Source organism: Amblyomma maculatum, chromosome 4 (genome assembly GCF_055883805.1).
Source record: "Amblyomma maculatum isolate TAMU_Amacu chromosome 4, ASM5588380v1, whole genome shotgun sequence".
Taxonomy (NCBI): Eukaryota; Metazoa; Arthropoda; class Arachnida; order Ixodida; family Ixodidae; genus Amblyomma; species Amblyomma maculatum.
In genome coordinates this window covers 164,835,723-164,853,430 of record NC_139347.1, presented here as the reverse complement: position 1 = coordinate 164,853,430, position 17,708 = coordinate 164,835,723, and the positions used below count along the sequence as shown (strand labels likewise).

At 44.6% G+C, this 17,708-nt stretch overlaps 1 protein-coding gene across 1 annotated transcript in view; it reads left to right on the top strand.

Annotated features, from left to right (window-relative positions):
- Window positions 1–7,384: 7,384 nt before the first annotated feature.
- Window positions 7,385–17,708, top strand: part of LOC146193405 (bridge-like lipid transfer protein family member 3A) — a 91,195-nt gene continuing 80,871 nt past the window's right edge. The window contains exon 1 of the mRNA XM_084602749.1: window positions 7,385–7,894. Within this exon, the coding sequence (XP_084458875.1) occupies window positions 7,851–7,894 (44 nt within the window). The 5' untranslated portion in view covers window positions 7,385–7,850. The remainder of the gene's footprint in view (window positions 7,895–17,708) is intronic.

The following is a 17,708-nucleotide window of genomic DNA, read 5'->3' as shown; positions in this document are numbered from 1 at the left end:
CCGGATCTTTTAATGTGCATAGCTGCAGGGAGTTTGCGTCGCACAAAAGCGCATTTGCAACCAGCATCCCAAGAAAACCCTGCTTCTAGCTCAACTCGACCAACAGACTACAAAGAAGCCAGACAGACAACTCGCTGCGGAAGGTCTGTAAGACCGCCACGACGCCTCAGCTTGTGAGCATCTCAAGAAAGGGAGGTTTCATGCATTGTGGTTGAGTGCCGGCCCGAGAGGTGGCACCACAACCCCGTGCGGCGGACTGGGGGAACCCACAGTGGTGGGGACAAACGCGGTCAATCGCCCGGTGGCTGTAAGGATGGTTCGAGTCACGGCAGTGCAATAATTAAAGAGCACTGTAGAATCTGCATTGGAGTAATGTGAAAGCACGGATGCTGCTGTTGGTTGCTTCTATTGCTTAATTCACTTCTTGTTTACCCATTTTAGTCTTTGGTACTTTCAAATTGAGCGCCAATCCTTTCCTATGCCCTTTTTCGGCTCTACTTGCGGTTGCGTGATGTCTCATCCTTGACATCAAACTATTTCCCTTCTTGTTTACCCATTTTAGTCTTCTGTACTTTCCAATTGCGCGCCAATCCCTTCCTGTGCCCCTTTCGGCTCTACTTCCGGTTTCGTGACGTCATCCTACTTGACTGCCTTAATTAACTACTTTAGGTTTTGGTACTTTCAAATTGAGCGCCAATCCCTTCATATGCCCTTTTTGCAAATCTACTTCAGGTTGCATGACATCCCATCCTTGGCATCAAACTATTTCACTTCTTGTTTACCCATTTCAGTCATCAGTACTTTCCAATTGCGCGCCAATCCCTTCCTGTGCCCTTCTCGGCTCTACTTCCGGTTTCGTGACATCACCCTAACTGTCTGCCTTATTTACTACTTTAGTCTTTGGGTACTTTCAAATTGAGCGCCGATCCCTTCCTATGCCCTTTTTCAGCTCTACTTCAGGTTGCATAACATCGCATCCTTGACATCAAACTATTTCACTTCTTGTTTACCCATTTTAGTCTTCGGTATATTCCAATTGAGCGCCAATCCCTTCGTGCGTCCTTTTCAACTCTACTTCCGGTTTCGTGACATCCCCCTAATTGACTGCCTTAATTAACTACTTTAGTCTGGTACTTTCAAGTTGAGTGCCAATCCCTTCCTATGCCCTTTTTCGGCTCTGCTTGTGGTTGCGTGATGTCACATCCTCTACGTCACATTAATTCACTTCTTGTTTATTTATTTTAGTCTTTGGTACTTTCAAATTGCGCGCAAATCTCTTCTATGCTCTTTTTCAGCTCTACTTCCGGTTGCGTGACGTCACATCCTTGACGTCACCCTAATTGACTGGTACTTTCAAAGTGAATGCCAATTCCTTCCTATGCCCTCTTTCAGCTCTACTTCAGGTTGCATGACATCACATCCTTGACATCAAACTATTTCATTTCTTGTTTACCCATTTTAGTCTTCGGTACTTTCCAATTGCGCGCCAATCCCTTCCTGTGCCATTTTCAGCTCTACATTCGGTTTCGTGACGTCACCCTAATTGACTGCCTTAATTAACTACTTTAGTCTTTGGTACTTTCAAATTGAAATTACCAACCTTTCTTGAATTTCTTTTGCTTTGGAACTACCTTAGTAGTTCCAAAGCAAAAGAAATGCAAGAAAGCAAACTGGTTATATGAAGAGGCTTTGCAAATAGCTGAGGATAGGAGGATGGCAAAAGTTATGGGGGAAAGAGAAAGATACAAGGTTCTCAATGCGGATTTTCAGAAAATAGCAAGAAGAGATAAGAATGCCTTCCTGAGCATACAGTGCCAAGCAGTTGAGGACAACAGCCAATTGAGGAACTCAAGAGCTCTGTACAAGACAATCAAAGATATCAAAGGAAGCTTCTGTGCTAAGCTGGGCGTGATAAAGGACAAACGAGGCAGGGACCTCATGGAAGCCTCAGAGATAAAGAAGAGGTGGAAGGAATACACAGAAGAACTGTACAAGAAGGACCCGGATGTGCAAACCCAACATAAGAGGGCTGTGATTACTGATCTCGAGCCGGCATACTGAAGAGTGAGATTAAATGGGCCTTAGCCAGCCTTGCTAAAACAAAGCTAGCGGAATTAATGGCATTCCAGCTGAGTTGCTTCATAACCTCAACCATGACGACACTGTTAACGTTCTGTATACATTATGTCAGCAAATGCGGCCAATCCTGCAGTGACCAAGGATTGGAGGAGGTCAGTTTACATCCCCATTCCAAAGAAAGGCAGTGCCAAAGATTGTTCCAACTACCGCACGATCGCGCTTATTTCGCATGCTAGTAAGGTGCTGTTGAAAATCCTCCAAGGTAGGCTGCAGCAGAATGTGGATCGGGAGCTTCCGGACGTGCAAGCTGGGTTTCGCAATGGCAGAGGAACTAGAGACCAGATTGCCAGCCTTCGCTGGATCATGGAAAAAGCAAGAGAGTTCCAGAAATCCGTCTACTTCTGCTTCATTGACTATGCGAAAGCGTTTGACTGCGTAGATCACAGCAGATTGTGGCAAGCTCTCCAAGCGATGGGAGTTCCAAATCACCTCATCTGTCTCCTCAGGAATCTGTATGAAGAGCAAGAGGCCACAGTCAGAACTGGGCATGGTCTTACTGATTGAATTCCGATTGAGAACGGAGTGAGACAAGGCTGCATACTGTTGCCCTGCCTATTTAACCTATATGCTGAGGGCTTTATGAGGAAGGCCGGTCTGGATGAGTCTTCAGCTGGAGTGAAGATTGCTGGGAAATGTATCAACAACCTTAGATATGCGGATGATACCACTTTAATGGCAGAAAGTGAAATGGAACTCAAAAAACTTCTGATGCGCGTACAAGAAGAGAGTGAGATGTTTTGGGCTTAAACTGAACATTAAAAAGACAAAGATCATGGCGTCTTGCCCCATCAAGTCCTAGAGCATCAAGGGACAAGAAAAGGAAGCTGTGACAGATTTTCTCTTCCTGGGCTCCAAGATTACCCCGGAAGGAGATTGCAGCCATGGAATTAGGAGACGCCTGCTTCTGGGAAAGAGAGCCATGGCTAGCCTTGACCTCCTAGTAAAGAGCAGAGACATTACACTGCCAACCAAGATCCGTATAACTCGTGCTATGGTCTTTCCAGTTGTGATGTATTGATGCGAGAGTTAGACTGTGAAGAAGGCTGACCACCGAAGAATTGACGCGTTTAAATTGTGGGGCTGGCGGAGAATCTTGGAGAGTTCCTTGGATGGCCAGATGAACAAATCAGTCGATATTGTTGACCATAACCCCTGACTGCTCACTGGAGAGTCAAATTCTAAAGTTAAAGCTCAGCTACTTTGGTCATCTGATGAGAAGAAAGGATTCGCTCGAGAAAGATTTGGTATTGGAAAAGGTTGAGGGTCACCGAAGAAGGGGTAGGCAGCGAACGCGATGGTTAGATGGCATCCTTGAGGCGCTGCAGATGAAGTTATGTGATGTTAGGAAGATAGAGACCGGAAAGCGTGGCGTGATATGGTCCATAGGGTCACGAAGAATCGGAAACGATTGAACGACTGAACTGAACTGAACTTTCAAATTGAGTGTCAATCCCTTCCTATGCTCTTTTTCGGCTCTACTTGCGGTTGCGTGATGTCGCATCCTCTATGTCACATTAATTCACTTCTTGCTTATTCATTTTAGTCTGTGCACGTGCTTTCAAATTGCGCGCCAATCCCTTCCAGTGCCCTTTTCGTTTCGGCTCTACTTCCGATTTCGTAACGTCACCCTAATTGACTGCCTTAATTAACTACTTTAGTCTTTGGTATTTTCAAACTGAGTGCCAGTCCCTTCCTATGCCCTTTTTCGGCTCTACTTGCGGATGCGTGATGTCACATTCTCTATTTAACATTAATTCAATTCTTGTTTATTCATTTTACTCTGTGGTACTTTCAAATTGCGCGCAAATCCCTTCCTATGCATTTTTTTCAGCTCTACTTCTGGTTGCGTGACGTCACATCCTTGACGTCAACCTAATTGACTGCCTTAATAACTGCTTTAGTCTTTGGTACTTTCAAATACAGCAGAAATCCCTTCCTATGCCCTTTTTCAGCTCTACTTCAGGTTGCATGACATCACATCCTCAACGTTAAATTAGTTCACTTCTTCTTTACCCATTTTAGTCTTCGGTACTTTCCAATTGCGCGCCAATCCCTTCCTATGCCCTTTTCGGCTATACTTCCGGTTTCGTGGCGTCACATCCTTGATGTCACCCTAATAGACTGCCTTAACTACTTTAGTCTTTGGTACTTTCATATTGAGCTACAATCTCTTCCTATTACAGTTTTTGGCTCCACTTCGGGTTGCGGGATGTCACATCCTTGATGTCACCCTAACTGACTGCGTTAACTACTTTAGTCTTTGGTACATTCAAATAGAACGCCAATCTCTTCCTATGCCCTTTTTCGTCTCTACTTGCGGTTGCGTGACGTCACATCCTCTACGTCACATTAATTCACTTCTTTATTCATTTTACTCTTTGGTACTTTCAAACTGCGCGCGAATCCCTTCTTACGCCCTTTTTCGACTCTATTTGCTGTTGCGTGATGTCACATCCTCTACGTCCCATTAATTCACTTCTTGTTTGTTTTAGTCTTCGGTACTTTCAAATTGAGCGCCAATCCCTTCCTATGCCCTTTTTAAGCTCTACTTCTGGTTGCATGACATCATATTTTTGACGTCAATTTATTTCACTTCTTGTTTACCCATTCTTTCTAATAGCGCGCCAATCCCTTCCTGTGCCCTTTTCGGCTCTGCTTCCGGTTTCTTGACGTCACCCTAATTGACTGCCTTAATTAACTACTTTAGTCTTTGGTACTTTCAAATTGAGCGCCAATCCCTTCCTATGCCCTTTTTCAGCTCTACTTCAGATTGCATGACGTCACATTTTTGACGTCAAATTATTTCACTTCTTGTTTACCCATTTTAGTCTTCGGTACTTTCCAATTGCGCGCCAATCCTTTCTTGTGCCGTTTTCGGCTCTACTTTCGGTTTCGTGACGTCACATCCTTGACGTCTCCCTAATTGACTGCCCTAATTAACTACTTTAGTCTTTAGTACTTTCAAATAGAGCGCCAATCCCTTCCTATGATCTTTTCCAGCTCTACTTGCATTTGCTTGGCATCACATCCTTTACATAGCGGAGGAAATGCCTGATGCCCTAAATTCATTACAGAAATTCGGGACTGTTTTTAGTTCCATATGTAGTGGTCTTTTAAAATTTTAAATATTGATTAGAGAGTAGCTGAGCCCACCGATCAATACCATTGGACACAATTTCAAAACTTACTGGAAGGTGATCACTTTGTTGCAGAGTCTGCAAGAGTCCAGGAAGAGACTGGTATGTATTCCTGTGGTGGGGAACGTTAAATCTAATACTGATCGCGACTGGCCCTGTAGAAAGTTGGACAACCCGAGTTCGCACAGATAAGATTACTAACACAGGTCCAGTCCCATTAACGAGGGCCACATTGATCTGCTCGGGATCGCCAAGTGGTGTGGTGTGAATGGATCTATGTCATAGCCGCTGGGCTCTTTGGCCAAGGGTTTGTTCGGCCTTTCTCTTGCGCGACAAGGAGTCCCCGAAGCACTTTTTTCGTTCCTTTGTCGTCTCAAGTGGTCAGATAATCTTCGTGGTTCTCGAACCACAAGAGTGCAGTACCCGCAAGAAAGAAAAATTGAGATCACTTGCTACACTGCAGAAATGCGAAAGCTGGGTTTTGGTGCTGCATACGGTACATTACGTTTGCTCTCACCATTATTATCAACTAATTGCACCGCCATTATCAATGCTACTGTCATACAGCTGTACAACGTCACAACACCTGTGGCGCTCCTGGCGGAGAGAGCGGGAGTTAGGCCGCCGTTCATGCGCACCGCCGTCTCTCACGGAAGGCGCGAGCAATGTCTCGCAAGAAGCCGCCCGAATTCTAAAAGCTGCAGCTAAAATCGATCGCAAAATCACCCTAATTTGGGTCCTAGCACACACGTTCGTCCCCGGCAACGAGGCGGCCCATGATTTAGCCCGAGATCTCTACTTCCGGGCAAACGCGGAGCCGCCCGACTGCCAGGCGATGCACGAACGTTTGCAAACCTATAAAGAAATAATCAATAATTATATATTAGGAAGACGTCTGATGCCGCTGCCGGATCCTAGCTTAAATAATAAAGAGGCCATAGCCTGGCGGCGATTACAAGCCGGAAATTTCCCTAACCCTGTCTGGTTGTTTCAAAGCCAGATAGATGAGAGAAAATATGATAAATGTAAAGCCTGCGAAGCGAGGGGGACCCTCGACCATATACTTTGGGAATGCCCTAAGTCTCCTGGCGCTAGGGACAACATCAAAAGTAGAGAAGCCTGGGTAACCCTGCTGCGAAGCGACGTCCCCGCTGACCAGCAGAAGGCCGTCCGCCTGGCGGCTGAGGCGCCGCGAATAATCAATGTATATTCGCCAGTTCTTAGTCGCTGAGGTTCCAGCCCCCGTTCCTCAGGCGTGCGTGCCAGGAGCGGGGAGCGTGCCAGGAGCGGGGAGTAGGGGGCCTCCTAAATCGGTGGAAATTAAAGTTTTAATCCATCAAAAGGCTTGAAAGTGAAAGCAGTATTGCTTTCGCAATAAAAACTTATTCGCCAGCTTCATGGTCTTGCCCCTGCAGCAGTTATGGTTGCTCACTCGTGGGTAATGTGTGAGCCATTTTTTGACATCTTCGTAAGACGTTCGAGAAAAGGTACGCGGCTCGCGTTGATGCGGCTGTTAAGAGCAGTCCCGAGGATGTTGTTGACTCGTCCCAGGTGTCCCCACAGGCTGGTCGTTCGAATGCCTGATGGGGTCAATATAGATACCGAGCACCTATCACCATGTGTTATGAAGTAGCGATTGGTAAAACTAATTCATTTACAGGGCATGGGGCTTCGCGGAACGCACAGAGAACGGTCAGTATGCCGCCAGCAAGATCCCAACCCGCTTCCTCTAAATTTCGCGTGCTGTGCTCTTCCAACCAGTGAACACGCTCAGGGTCGGATTACATGACGTAACATAAATGCTAACGAAACTAATTGAATACTGATTAACCGCCACCGTAGAGCACATTTGCACTTCTTTCCTTCTTTTCCCGCCTTCCAATTTTAAAGGCGCTAGCGCCATCTTTTGGCTCTTGTAATATGTTCGGAAAAGTCCTAAGCTAATAGTAGTGTCGTTTTTAAAATGCAGTTTCCACGAAAACAAAATTTTTGTGCTTACATTTTCTTTCCAAGCCATATCCTTACTACTACTACCATAATACTATAATAATACTACTATAAAGCACCCTTAATCGCGACCTGCACCATCTGCATTCATCCATGCTGAAGGCAGAGAAACGATAGCAGCGAGAGGAACAGCTGTGGTCGTCGTTCTAGCGGTTGCAGCGCGCACCAGCGAGTGTGACAGCCATGGCGCTGCGAAGTGCCGCTCGTCGAAAATCTCCGGGCGCTGTGTCGTTGCCCGGGTTGGCCCGTCGTCGCGGCAGCGGTCTCGTCAGGGCTCACTGACCCCGCCGTCGACACCATCAGCTGAGCGCCCGGCCCACTCGGGCGTGAACCGGACCAGCAATGCAATCCGCACCCGTTGCGCCCGTGGGCGAAACTGACGGGACAGACAGGGTGACCGGTGTTTCGCCGTCGCTTGCCGTGGTCGCCCTGAGCTGCCGTCGGCAGCTATGAAAGGCGCCGTGCTCTCGCAGCGACCTCGTTGCTGCTGTGCATAGTGCGGACTGGAGTTGTGAGGATACAAGAAAAAATTGTGCGGGGCGTTTGTTTACCTCGACTGCCACGGCGATGGTGTCCATCATAAAGAATCAAATTCTCAAGCACCTCTCCAAGTGAGTACAGCGCAGCGTGATCGCGCCTACAGTGAAGTTCATTTCGGAGCTTCTCACAGCTAAAGTCGTACATTTCCGCGATAGTGCTTCCGTGCGAAAGTGCAACTGATGTGTTTAGTCTCGCTCCGTTTGTCGCGGATGTATGCCGCGCGTCACACAGAACTGGATCCGAATCACGCCTTCCAGCGAGCGCAAAGCGCTTTTGGTACCGTTGCTCGCCGCTTTCGTAACAGGCCCGTTTGCTGCCGCCGCTGCCTTGTAGGAAACGCAGGGATTTTTAGACTCACGCAGGTGCTGACGTATAGAGGCAGGAAATTAGATGTTAATAACGCTGTTGCGCTGGCCTTGCTTCGGGGACTGCTCTTTTGCGAGCTGTCGCTTCGTCGGGACGCGTTCGCGGCGCACGGATTTGGGAAATGACGGTTTTGGCTTCACTCCCACGCGGTAGCACGCAGTAGCTACCGAGTCTGCAACGTTGTCTATTGTTTCTTTCGAGCAACCGTAGCGGTGCCAGCTGCTAGTGTTGTAGCGAAGCAGCCTGCGCGCGAGACACATTGTTCCTTCAGAGATGAATCGACGCCGCGGTCCCGCATCCATGTAACGATATCGGCGCACGTTTTCAGCGCGCAGCTCAGAGCACGGTCTGGTACCTCGCGTTATGCAATTTGTCCAGTGGCAATTCAAGTGCGCGTCATCCGCAAAACGCGGGAACGTGCGTCAGGCGGTCTGCAGGAAATGGGTCATCGCATAAACGGCATCTCGAGGAAAAAAATCAATATACGATCCGTGCTTCTGTGATGGTCATGGGGACCTTTCCTGATCTAGCGGACATGCTAACCAACCGCCATTTACCATGTATATGAATGTTAGGGAGCTTAATTCCTATTAAATATGTCATTTGCTGCCTTGCAGTCATGTCCATTACAAATTACACCCGTATGTGTACTGTGTGCTGAATCTGCAGCTCTCTTGCTCATTTTGCATAGTTTGCAAAATTCAGCAAGCATGTTCCCGCTTTTTGAACAGATATCTAGTTAACTTATTCGATTCAGGTCTCTATATGAAAGAGCACGTGTGTGAACCCTTGAGCATCTGTCTGATTGGAAACATATGTAGTACTTTCGTTTTTCATCCGTAACCATATGTTGGTTTTTCACAAGAACTTAAACTAACCACTTTGGTACTGTTGACAGGCTCACTGGAAAATCACAGTTCACCTTGAGACTGGTACCACTACAACACTTTGCTTATCACTTAATGATGCTAGCAACCAATTTAATGTGTGCGCTCTTATGCCATCTAGTGACACTGTGGCATAGGCTGATGAGGCTGTGCATGTTTTTGACAGGACGTTGTCATGCTATTTAGATTCAGTGAACTTGAAACTTCATAACCAGCTAGGGATTCATGCATGGACTTTGTTCATAAACATAATTTGTTTTGGGATTTGTTCTTGTCTTATGTCGATTTGTTCTCATTGACGATGAACTGTAAGGTTGCAGATAATATGGACTGTAGGTTCGAGCCAATATTGCTGTCTCAAAATATAAACTCTATTTATGATACCGCTTAGCAAAATGAATGCATCTTTCAAATTTTTGTCAGTCTTAGAAGCGTGTCCAATATGCATGTGTTATGTGGTTGTCAGATTCACCAGTTCACTCTCAACAAATTTTGTGCTTAGCCTGGCCCGGCATTGCAAACTAGGGCGCACAAATTCAGAAGGACTTGCTAGTTCTTTTAGTCTTAAATTTAAAGGATGTCCACGTGAGGAATTATACTTGCTAGTTCTTTTAGTCTTAAATTTAAAGGATGTCCACATGAGGAATTATTTATCCGACGAGCTGGAGTCTGTAATATTAGCCAAGTAATGTAAATCTGATTTCTTCGAGTACCAGTTCCTCAATTCCTTAACCTACTCAAAGTTAATTCTTTCTCACAAACACTGGTGTTCTGATAGAACATGCCTATTAAGCATCTACCACACTGTTGTCCGTTCGAGTACGTCTCTGCGATGCCATCATATCTAAAGCAACTGAACCGAGTGCATAGCCTTGGCTTGCATCTCTCAACTGTTGAATACAGAATATCTTCCATAAATAGTCTTTGTACAGAAACAAATTAGCCGACTGGAGACAGGAGGACAGTGCTTACATGCGCATACGTGCTGAAACTAAGGTCCCTATCAAAACACCCTTAGTTATCGTGTTTGGAGGTACCTTTTAGGTACCTCCAAACACGGCTTAATAATAAGCCCCAATCAAGCAGAGATTTGCTACTCTGCTTCAAGGTGTATGCCAATAAGAATACTAGATTCTCTTCCCAGTGTTACCCCAAGACACAATTCATTACACCCTTACAGCCTTCCCTGTGCCAAGTATAAAGAATACTAGACAAACACACATTACAAAAATACCTTGCACCAAAATGCAGAGAATTTTACATCGATCACTCAGAAACAAGAAACTATGTTAAATGTGCAGCTGTGCAAAGTAGCTGGGAAAAAGTAGGATTCTAAACTGTGTATCCATATTTACTGCCCAATGTTATGCTGGCAGAATAATCTACAATGGCAGAACAATAAACCTGAACGTGGAAAAACAGCGTCATCAATACTGATTCTCTGAATCTACTTACAGGGGTACATTTCAGAAATCCAGTAATACCTTTAGTAGGAAGCATCATTCACAATATAAAAAACCACAACACAAGGAAACACAAAAATATTCTGCTGGGTCCACAGCCAAGTCAGGATAGATGATAACGAGAGAGCCAATTTGTGTGTTGCACAAGCTGAGAAAAAGGAAATAAAGGAAATGCACTCCTCCAACAAGAGAGAAAGAGAAAATAGAATAGAAAGGCAAGGAGGTTAACAAGACGCTGTCCAGTAGGCTAGGCTACACGTGGGGAGGGGAAGAAAGGGAGAAAAAGAAAAGAGAATGCCAAGGAAGGAGTCTATAGCATTTCGGGATATCTGTAGTGAAAGGGGGTGAAGAGCGTACAAAGTCTTGAACTCAATGCAGAGTCCTTCACAATTTTAAAGGGCAGCTGCATTATTTTTCAAGAATTCCACAATATTCAAGAATTCAAATCTATATAAGCTGTAGGTAATGCATGCAAAGTGTTCTTGCACTAGCATTGAAACTGACCACGGAATCGACTATTAAATATTGAGCTTCTCCTCACAGCACTCAAGGATTGCGGAGAAGCTCGGTGATGATGTCACGGACAGTAACATTTCTTATTTTTGTTACCTTCGCCTACATCCTGCGATGCCTTTTCTGTCGCCAAACAACGTTTCTAGACCTTTCCTTTCAATAGCGTTATTTTTACTTCTGCAAACCAAGCGTTCCTTTGCAGAAAATGTACTGGTACCGTCAATGACATCACCATGTGCCCCCACCCTTCGCGGTGCTGTGCAGAGAAGCCTGATAGCCGTTGCGGTTTTAAACGCTCATTCCGCTACTGTTTAATATCCTAACGTCAAGATATTTCACATAGCTAACTTGCATGCCATAATCATTTAACCTCTCAAAACTCAGCGAAATCTAAAACCGGTGAAGTTTCCCATTAAGGAGTGCCTTCACTAATTTTCTTTGTGATGAAGTCATCCAAGGGCCTAGAGTCTTTTAGCTTCTGTAAGAGGGCGAGAGTCCAAGCGGCGAAGTGTAGCAGCCAGGAAGGCACGCTCACGCTCAAACTGAGGGCAGTCACAAAATATATGCGAAATCATTTCAACACACCAGCACTGCTCACACGTTGGAGAGAGTGCCATTCCGATGAGATGGGGATAGCCACAGGCCACACAGCATTGTAGCATCACAGTGGGGGAGGCCGAATGGTACCTGCAGTTGAAGTAACCGGTCAAAGTGGTGCGAGTGAGTTTCCTTACAAAGATTGCATCTATTTAGTATGGATTAAACTGAGTGGCCAATTGGCAGACTATATGGAAGAATGAAGAAAATAATAAGCTACAGCTAATAAAGCCCATCGTGGCAGAATGGAAGGCATGCATGCAACAAGAACGGTTCAGGGAAGTGCTTTTATGCCATCTTTGTATTGGAGAGACGTGCATAACGCGGAAGTTTTTCCTGATGCAAGAGGACAAATTTCTATTTAAGAAATGAAGGGGCTCCCAGTTGGCTTATTCTATCCTCATTCACAGAACTTGAATGACTAAAGAAAAAATATTTTACTGCTACCAACACATTCCTTTCTAACCCAGCTTACTCACAAAAGACAATTCACTTGTGTTAGCACAGAGCCTTTACTTGGTATTCGAGGGTACTTTCATGAATTCTTCATATCATCTTCAGTCGGCTGTTCAGTTGTTATGGGTTTCCTGGCAGACAGTTGCTGATTTTCTCATGAGGTTACACGTGCGCCTTTTTGCGAAAGATATCTCAGCCTTCACACACTTCAAATGCTGTTATTTTCAAATAGTTCGGGTTTTTTTGTGGGGTTTAACGTCCCGAAGCGACTTGGGCTATGAGAGACGCCGTAGTGGAGGGCTCTGGAAATTTCGACCACCTGGGGTTCTTGTAACGTGCACTGACATCACACAGCACACGGGTGCTTTGCTTTTCGCCTCCACCGAAAAGCGGCCGTCGAGGCCAGGATTCGATCCCGCATCCTTGGGAACAGTAGTCGAGCACTGTAACCGCTGCACCACTACGGCGGGGTTATTTTCAAATGATGGAGTTTACCCATTTACATATCTGGGGCAAGGCCACTTGCTGCTTGCAACAGATGTGAGCCAAACATTGAACCCCTGGCAAGTAGGTGTGCTGGAAAGCTGGTAAGTAGGTCTGAAGTGAAGGCGCTGAAAGCTTGTCCAAGGAAGACTGGAAAAAAAAAGGCTCAGATTTTTGTGGGAGGCAGCCATTAGTCTTTTGGAGGATGTTGATATGATGAATGGCATCTCTCTTCTTGTCAAGGCTAACAGTTTCTACCAAATGGTCAGAGGGAAAACAAAACAGAGATGATGGCCATGGAGAGAGTTATCAGAGCTACAGTCAGATAGCATCTAAAAGCATGTGGCAAAAAGTAAACAGACTAAAGGGTAGGTACTCTTCATTTACAGTTCCTTTCCTTACAGACCCAAATGTCCAAATGGGCATTAAAGAGCAAGCAGGCATTTCAAGTGAACATTTTTTTATGGTATCTGACTCATCACACCATCCAGAATCATTTTTAAAGTATAAAAGCTAAGCGGAAAGACAAAAATTACTTACAGCTGGCAACGTTCAAGAGGCATACAACAGTCCCTTTGCACTACAAGAAATAAGTGTAGTTCTTTCTACTGGTAAACATACAGCACCAGGCCCAGATGAAATACACTGTCAAATGCTAGCTCATCTCTCTGAATCTGCAGTTGAGGCACTGTTAAAACTTTATTAATAGAGTATGGATGTCAGGAGAAATACTGTAGGCCTGGAAGAAAGCCATTATTGTTCCTTTACTGAAACATGGAAAGCCACCAACATCTCCAAGCAGTTATAGAACCATAGCACTGACGAGTTGTCTCGCTAAATCCTTTCAAAGTGTTCTAAATATTATGCTCATGTTTACACTTAACTCTCGCAAACTTCTTGACACCAGCCAATATGGATTTAAAAAGGAATGGTCAACAACTTACCATCTTGTGCGCTTTGAAAATACAGTATAAGAAGCGTTTATACACAGACTATACTGCCTTGGCATTTTTTTTTTCTTTTCTTTTCTTTTCTTTTTAGAAAGGGTTTATGACACGACGCGGAGGTTTTGAATCCTACGTGGCCTGGGAGACCTTGGCTTCCGTGGCAGAATGTTAAAAGGCTTTAAAGAGTTTATGTCCAATCGTTCATTTCAAGTTTGTCTTGGTGTCACGCTCTCAAGACATTTCACTCAAGAGAATGGTGTGCCTCAGGGGTGCATCTTAAGTAGAATGCTGTTAATAGTAAAAATGAACTCTAACTAAAATAATCCCAGCGACCATCATGTATTCAATCTATGTTGATGACCTGCAAATAGTGTGTACATCCTCTAATATATCAACATGCGAGAGGCAAATTTAGTCAACAGTAAATAAACTAGCGACATGGGCAGATGGAAATTGTTCCAGGTTCTCGACACAGAAGTCAGTAGTCATTTTATTCTCACTTAGACTTGGAAGTGGATCCCACAGTCTACCTCAATGATGTTGCTGTACCAGTAATTTCTAGGCATTACTTTCTGCAGAAAGCGGACATTCCTCCCCCACACAAACATACTCAAAAAGATAGCTTCCCAATCTTTGAACATACTTAAAGCGCTGTCACATAAATACTGGGGGTCTGACAGGATGTGCCTTCTGCAGATTTATCGCACAGTTGTATGTTCGAGCTTAAACTACGGTTGCAGAGTGTACGGGTCTACAAGACCCTCATACCTGAAACAATTAGACCCAGTCCACTACCTAGGTCTGCGTCTTTCGACTGGTGCATACAGGGTGTTGCCTGTAACAAGTCTGTATGTAGAAACAAATAAGCCACCACTACAAGGCAGAAAAACCATCCTTACGTTCCCATACGTTCTGAAAATCAGCTCATTGCCGAAACACATCTGTTATCCCATACTTACAGTGTGCCTCTCAAGAACATTGTTCAACAATAAACCCCAAGCCATCAGACCCCTCATACTCCGTTTTGAAGAGCAGTACCGGGAACTGAGCATACTGTGATATTGCACACAAACCTGACCCACTGCCACCTTGGTGCAAATTCCCTTCCTTATTTGACCTCTCATTAACACACTTTCACAAAGCACAAACACTGCACGAAAACATTATATAAGAGTTCTTAGCACTAAATGAGAAATACAATGATCACGCAGCATTTTATACAGATGGTTCCAAAACAACACTTTATGTTGGCAGTGCTGTAATAGAAGACAAATGGGAAAAAAATAGTAAAGTTGCCTCTGTGTGCCTCAATATTTACCGCCAACTGTTTTGCGATATCCCTAGCAATAGAAAATATAATCAAAAACATCATTGGAAACATAATTTATACAGACTCCCTCAGCATACTTACATCACTACACCCCAAAAATGCAGCAAAACCTTTAGTAGGGGGCATGACCCATAATGTAGTAATGGCAAAAACACAAGGACAATTAACTAAAATTTTAACTAGTTAAAACAACTTCTCTGGTTGATTTCTTGAAAGATGCAAATGTCTTAAACTTACTGCAGCGCTTTAAATTAGTATTTTAACTTCACCTTACAAAACACATATGTAAACCTTGCATTTGGCACATGACGGCCTTAGCTGCCTATGTGCCATAAAATCCAACACAACACAGAACTGCTGAATCAGGTCAACATACACTGAGAGCAACTCCATCCAATCTTTATTCATGGCAAAAATCTTATTATATTGTTTTTTTTTACTGTGTTGATGTTTGAGAACATGAGGCAGGTGTATTAGCCTTTTAGCAGAAATGTTTGGACAAGCCAGACTAATCATAACCCAAATGTTGTTTCTAGCTCCCTACGAGCCCAGCTCATCGTGTATTTTGTCCTTTTTACCCTCTTCCAGCTCATAAAAGCTTTGCTTCTAGTGAGATCCTCTGTTTCATTTGAGCATGGTAATATGGGGCAGAAAACGACAGGTGTGACATTAAGAGACAGGTAGCTAGCAGAGTTGGTTGGGGACAGACGTAAGTTAATAATAGTGCTCGAAATCGAGAAGAAAAATAGGTGAGGCATGCAATGCAAAGGAAGGATAGTGGGTGTTTGTTGAGTGTAACAGACCGGATTCGAGAAAGCAAGCATAGCGGCATGCAGTGGAAAGTCAAGTGGGCGGATGTGATTGGGAAGTTTGCCGGAATCACATGGATGCAGCTGGCACAGGACAGGTTTTAATTGGAGAGATATTGGAGAGGCCCTTGCCCTGCAGTAGACGTGGTTAGGCTCATGGTGATGAAACTGTTGGGCCAACTTCAACCTGTCCGCGGCGTTTAATCCTAAAATACCCAGCATGGTATGTACAGTATGAACTGTACGGATATGACCATTTTGTCTTTGTGATTTTTGAACTGTGTTAAATTTTTACTGTATTGTGGCAGTGACACTTCGGTACATAGTGCTTTAGTGAAATGACGGCTACCACAGGTGCAGGATGCCTGCTCTGAGAATCCGTATGGCAAAGCCTAACCCTGTGGGCAAAACAGCTGGCAGTTTTCCAGATGTAAAGTACTATTGCTGTGTTAGCAGACTATGGAGGGATGCTTATTTTTTTGTTGATTTATTACATACACCTAAAATGTGTGCACAGTTCTTTAAGTGCCTGAAAAATGATCTTAGTATGTTACAGAAATTGGAAAATTTTTATGGCCGTGTTTTGTGACGTTGCTTTTAAACAATTTTAAACATATTTAACTTTTGGAAAATTAAACAGGTAGTAAGGATGATATGCAGGAAGGTCAGGATTTTTTTTTTAAACTTCTTTGTTGCCAGCTGGTGGGCATTTAGGGGCCAAAGAGCATCGCATGCCTAATTTTGTGCAGCAACCAAGGCCACCCAACTTTTGTTGCTCTTCCTACGAGGATGAAAGAGAGCCTATGTTCACACACATTCTTTCAGCTATGCTCATGCTTTTTTTTAATGCATTACTATACTTGTCCTAAAAGTGTGTGTTATCAGGCAGTTGGTTCTACATGTCGTAGATGAGGTTAGTGCAGAGACTTTGACAAAGACAGGAAAGGTACACACATGACGAAACACAGGTGCTACTACCAGCTGTTTATTGGGATTTGACAGAGGGAATATGCAGGCAACTATGAGCATGCGCAGATGCCAGGCACTGCAGGCAAACACATTACGTGAGTGCTGTACGAATAACATAAAAGCGAGGTAAGAAAAATGCATTTAGCGTCAGAAATCTCAAAGAAGTGTCACTCGTGCAGTGATCAGATAGCTTTCTGACATAGAAGACCTTTAGGACAAGCCGAGCTTCTACGGTAGCGCTCCTGCCTAAAATCTTAGTTTCCTCAAACCATGCCCTACTCGTGCTAACATAGGCAGAAACAAGTTGCACAAGATTCGAGGTTTTGTCGTGCTTCTCTATTTTTTTGCGGGCCCACATAGCCGATCACTGATGCAGCGACCAGCTTAGCCTACATATCGAGCCCCGCATGAAAGTGGTATGCTGTATGCCACTCCTGTGGTGCAGTTGACATAGGAGATGCCATGCCTCCTTTTCCAGCCCTCCTCGTAAACGCCAAAAATGTGATGGCAAAGCTTTGACAACTTGGTGCGGGCTGAAAATCCTGAAGGTACATAGTGCCTGCCGGTCACCAAAAAAAAAAAATTACAAGGGTTCAACGCTGCTGAACCAAATATTGAGTGAAAGCATTAGCTGCGGGTGACCAAACGGTCTTCTTCTCTTTTTCTTCTTCCTCAGCCCACTTATAAAGCCCCGCTTTAACCAACCCATATGAATGTGCCTTAGTGGTTTATAGGGGTAACATGAATGCCAGGGTCCTAGCAGGCTGATTCTGACATAACCGTCCCATGTGAAACGAGCGACCCAAGTTGGCAGCTCCTGTCAACCCATGTGTCACATGGGGTGTGACGTCACAGTGTCACGTGGGTAAGACGTAGCTGCGGCCGGGTCACGCGAAGGCTTGAAAGTGCGAGTAGTATTGCTTTCACGATAAAAGAAAGAGACATGGCATCTCCTATGTCAACTGCACTCTGAGAGTGATATACAGCATACTGCTTTCATGTGGGACTTGATATGACAGGCCAAACTGACCTCTGCATTAATGACAGAACCTTGAATCTTGTGTG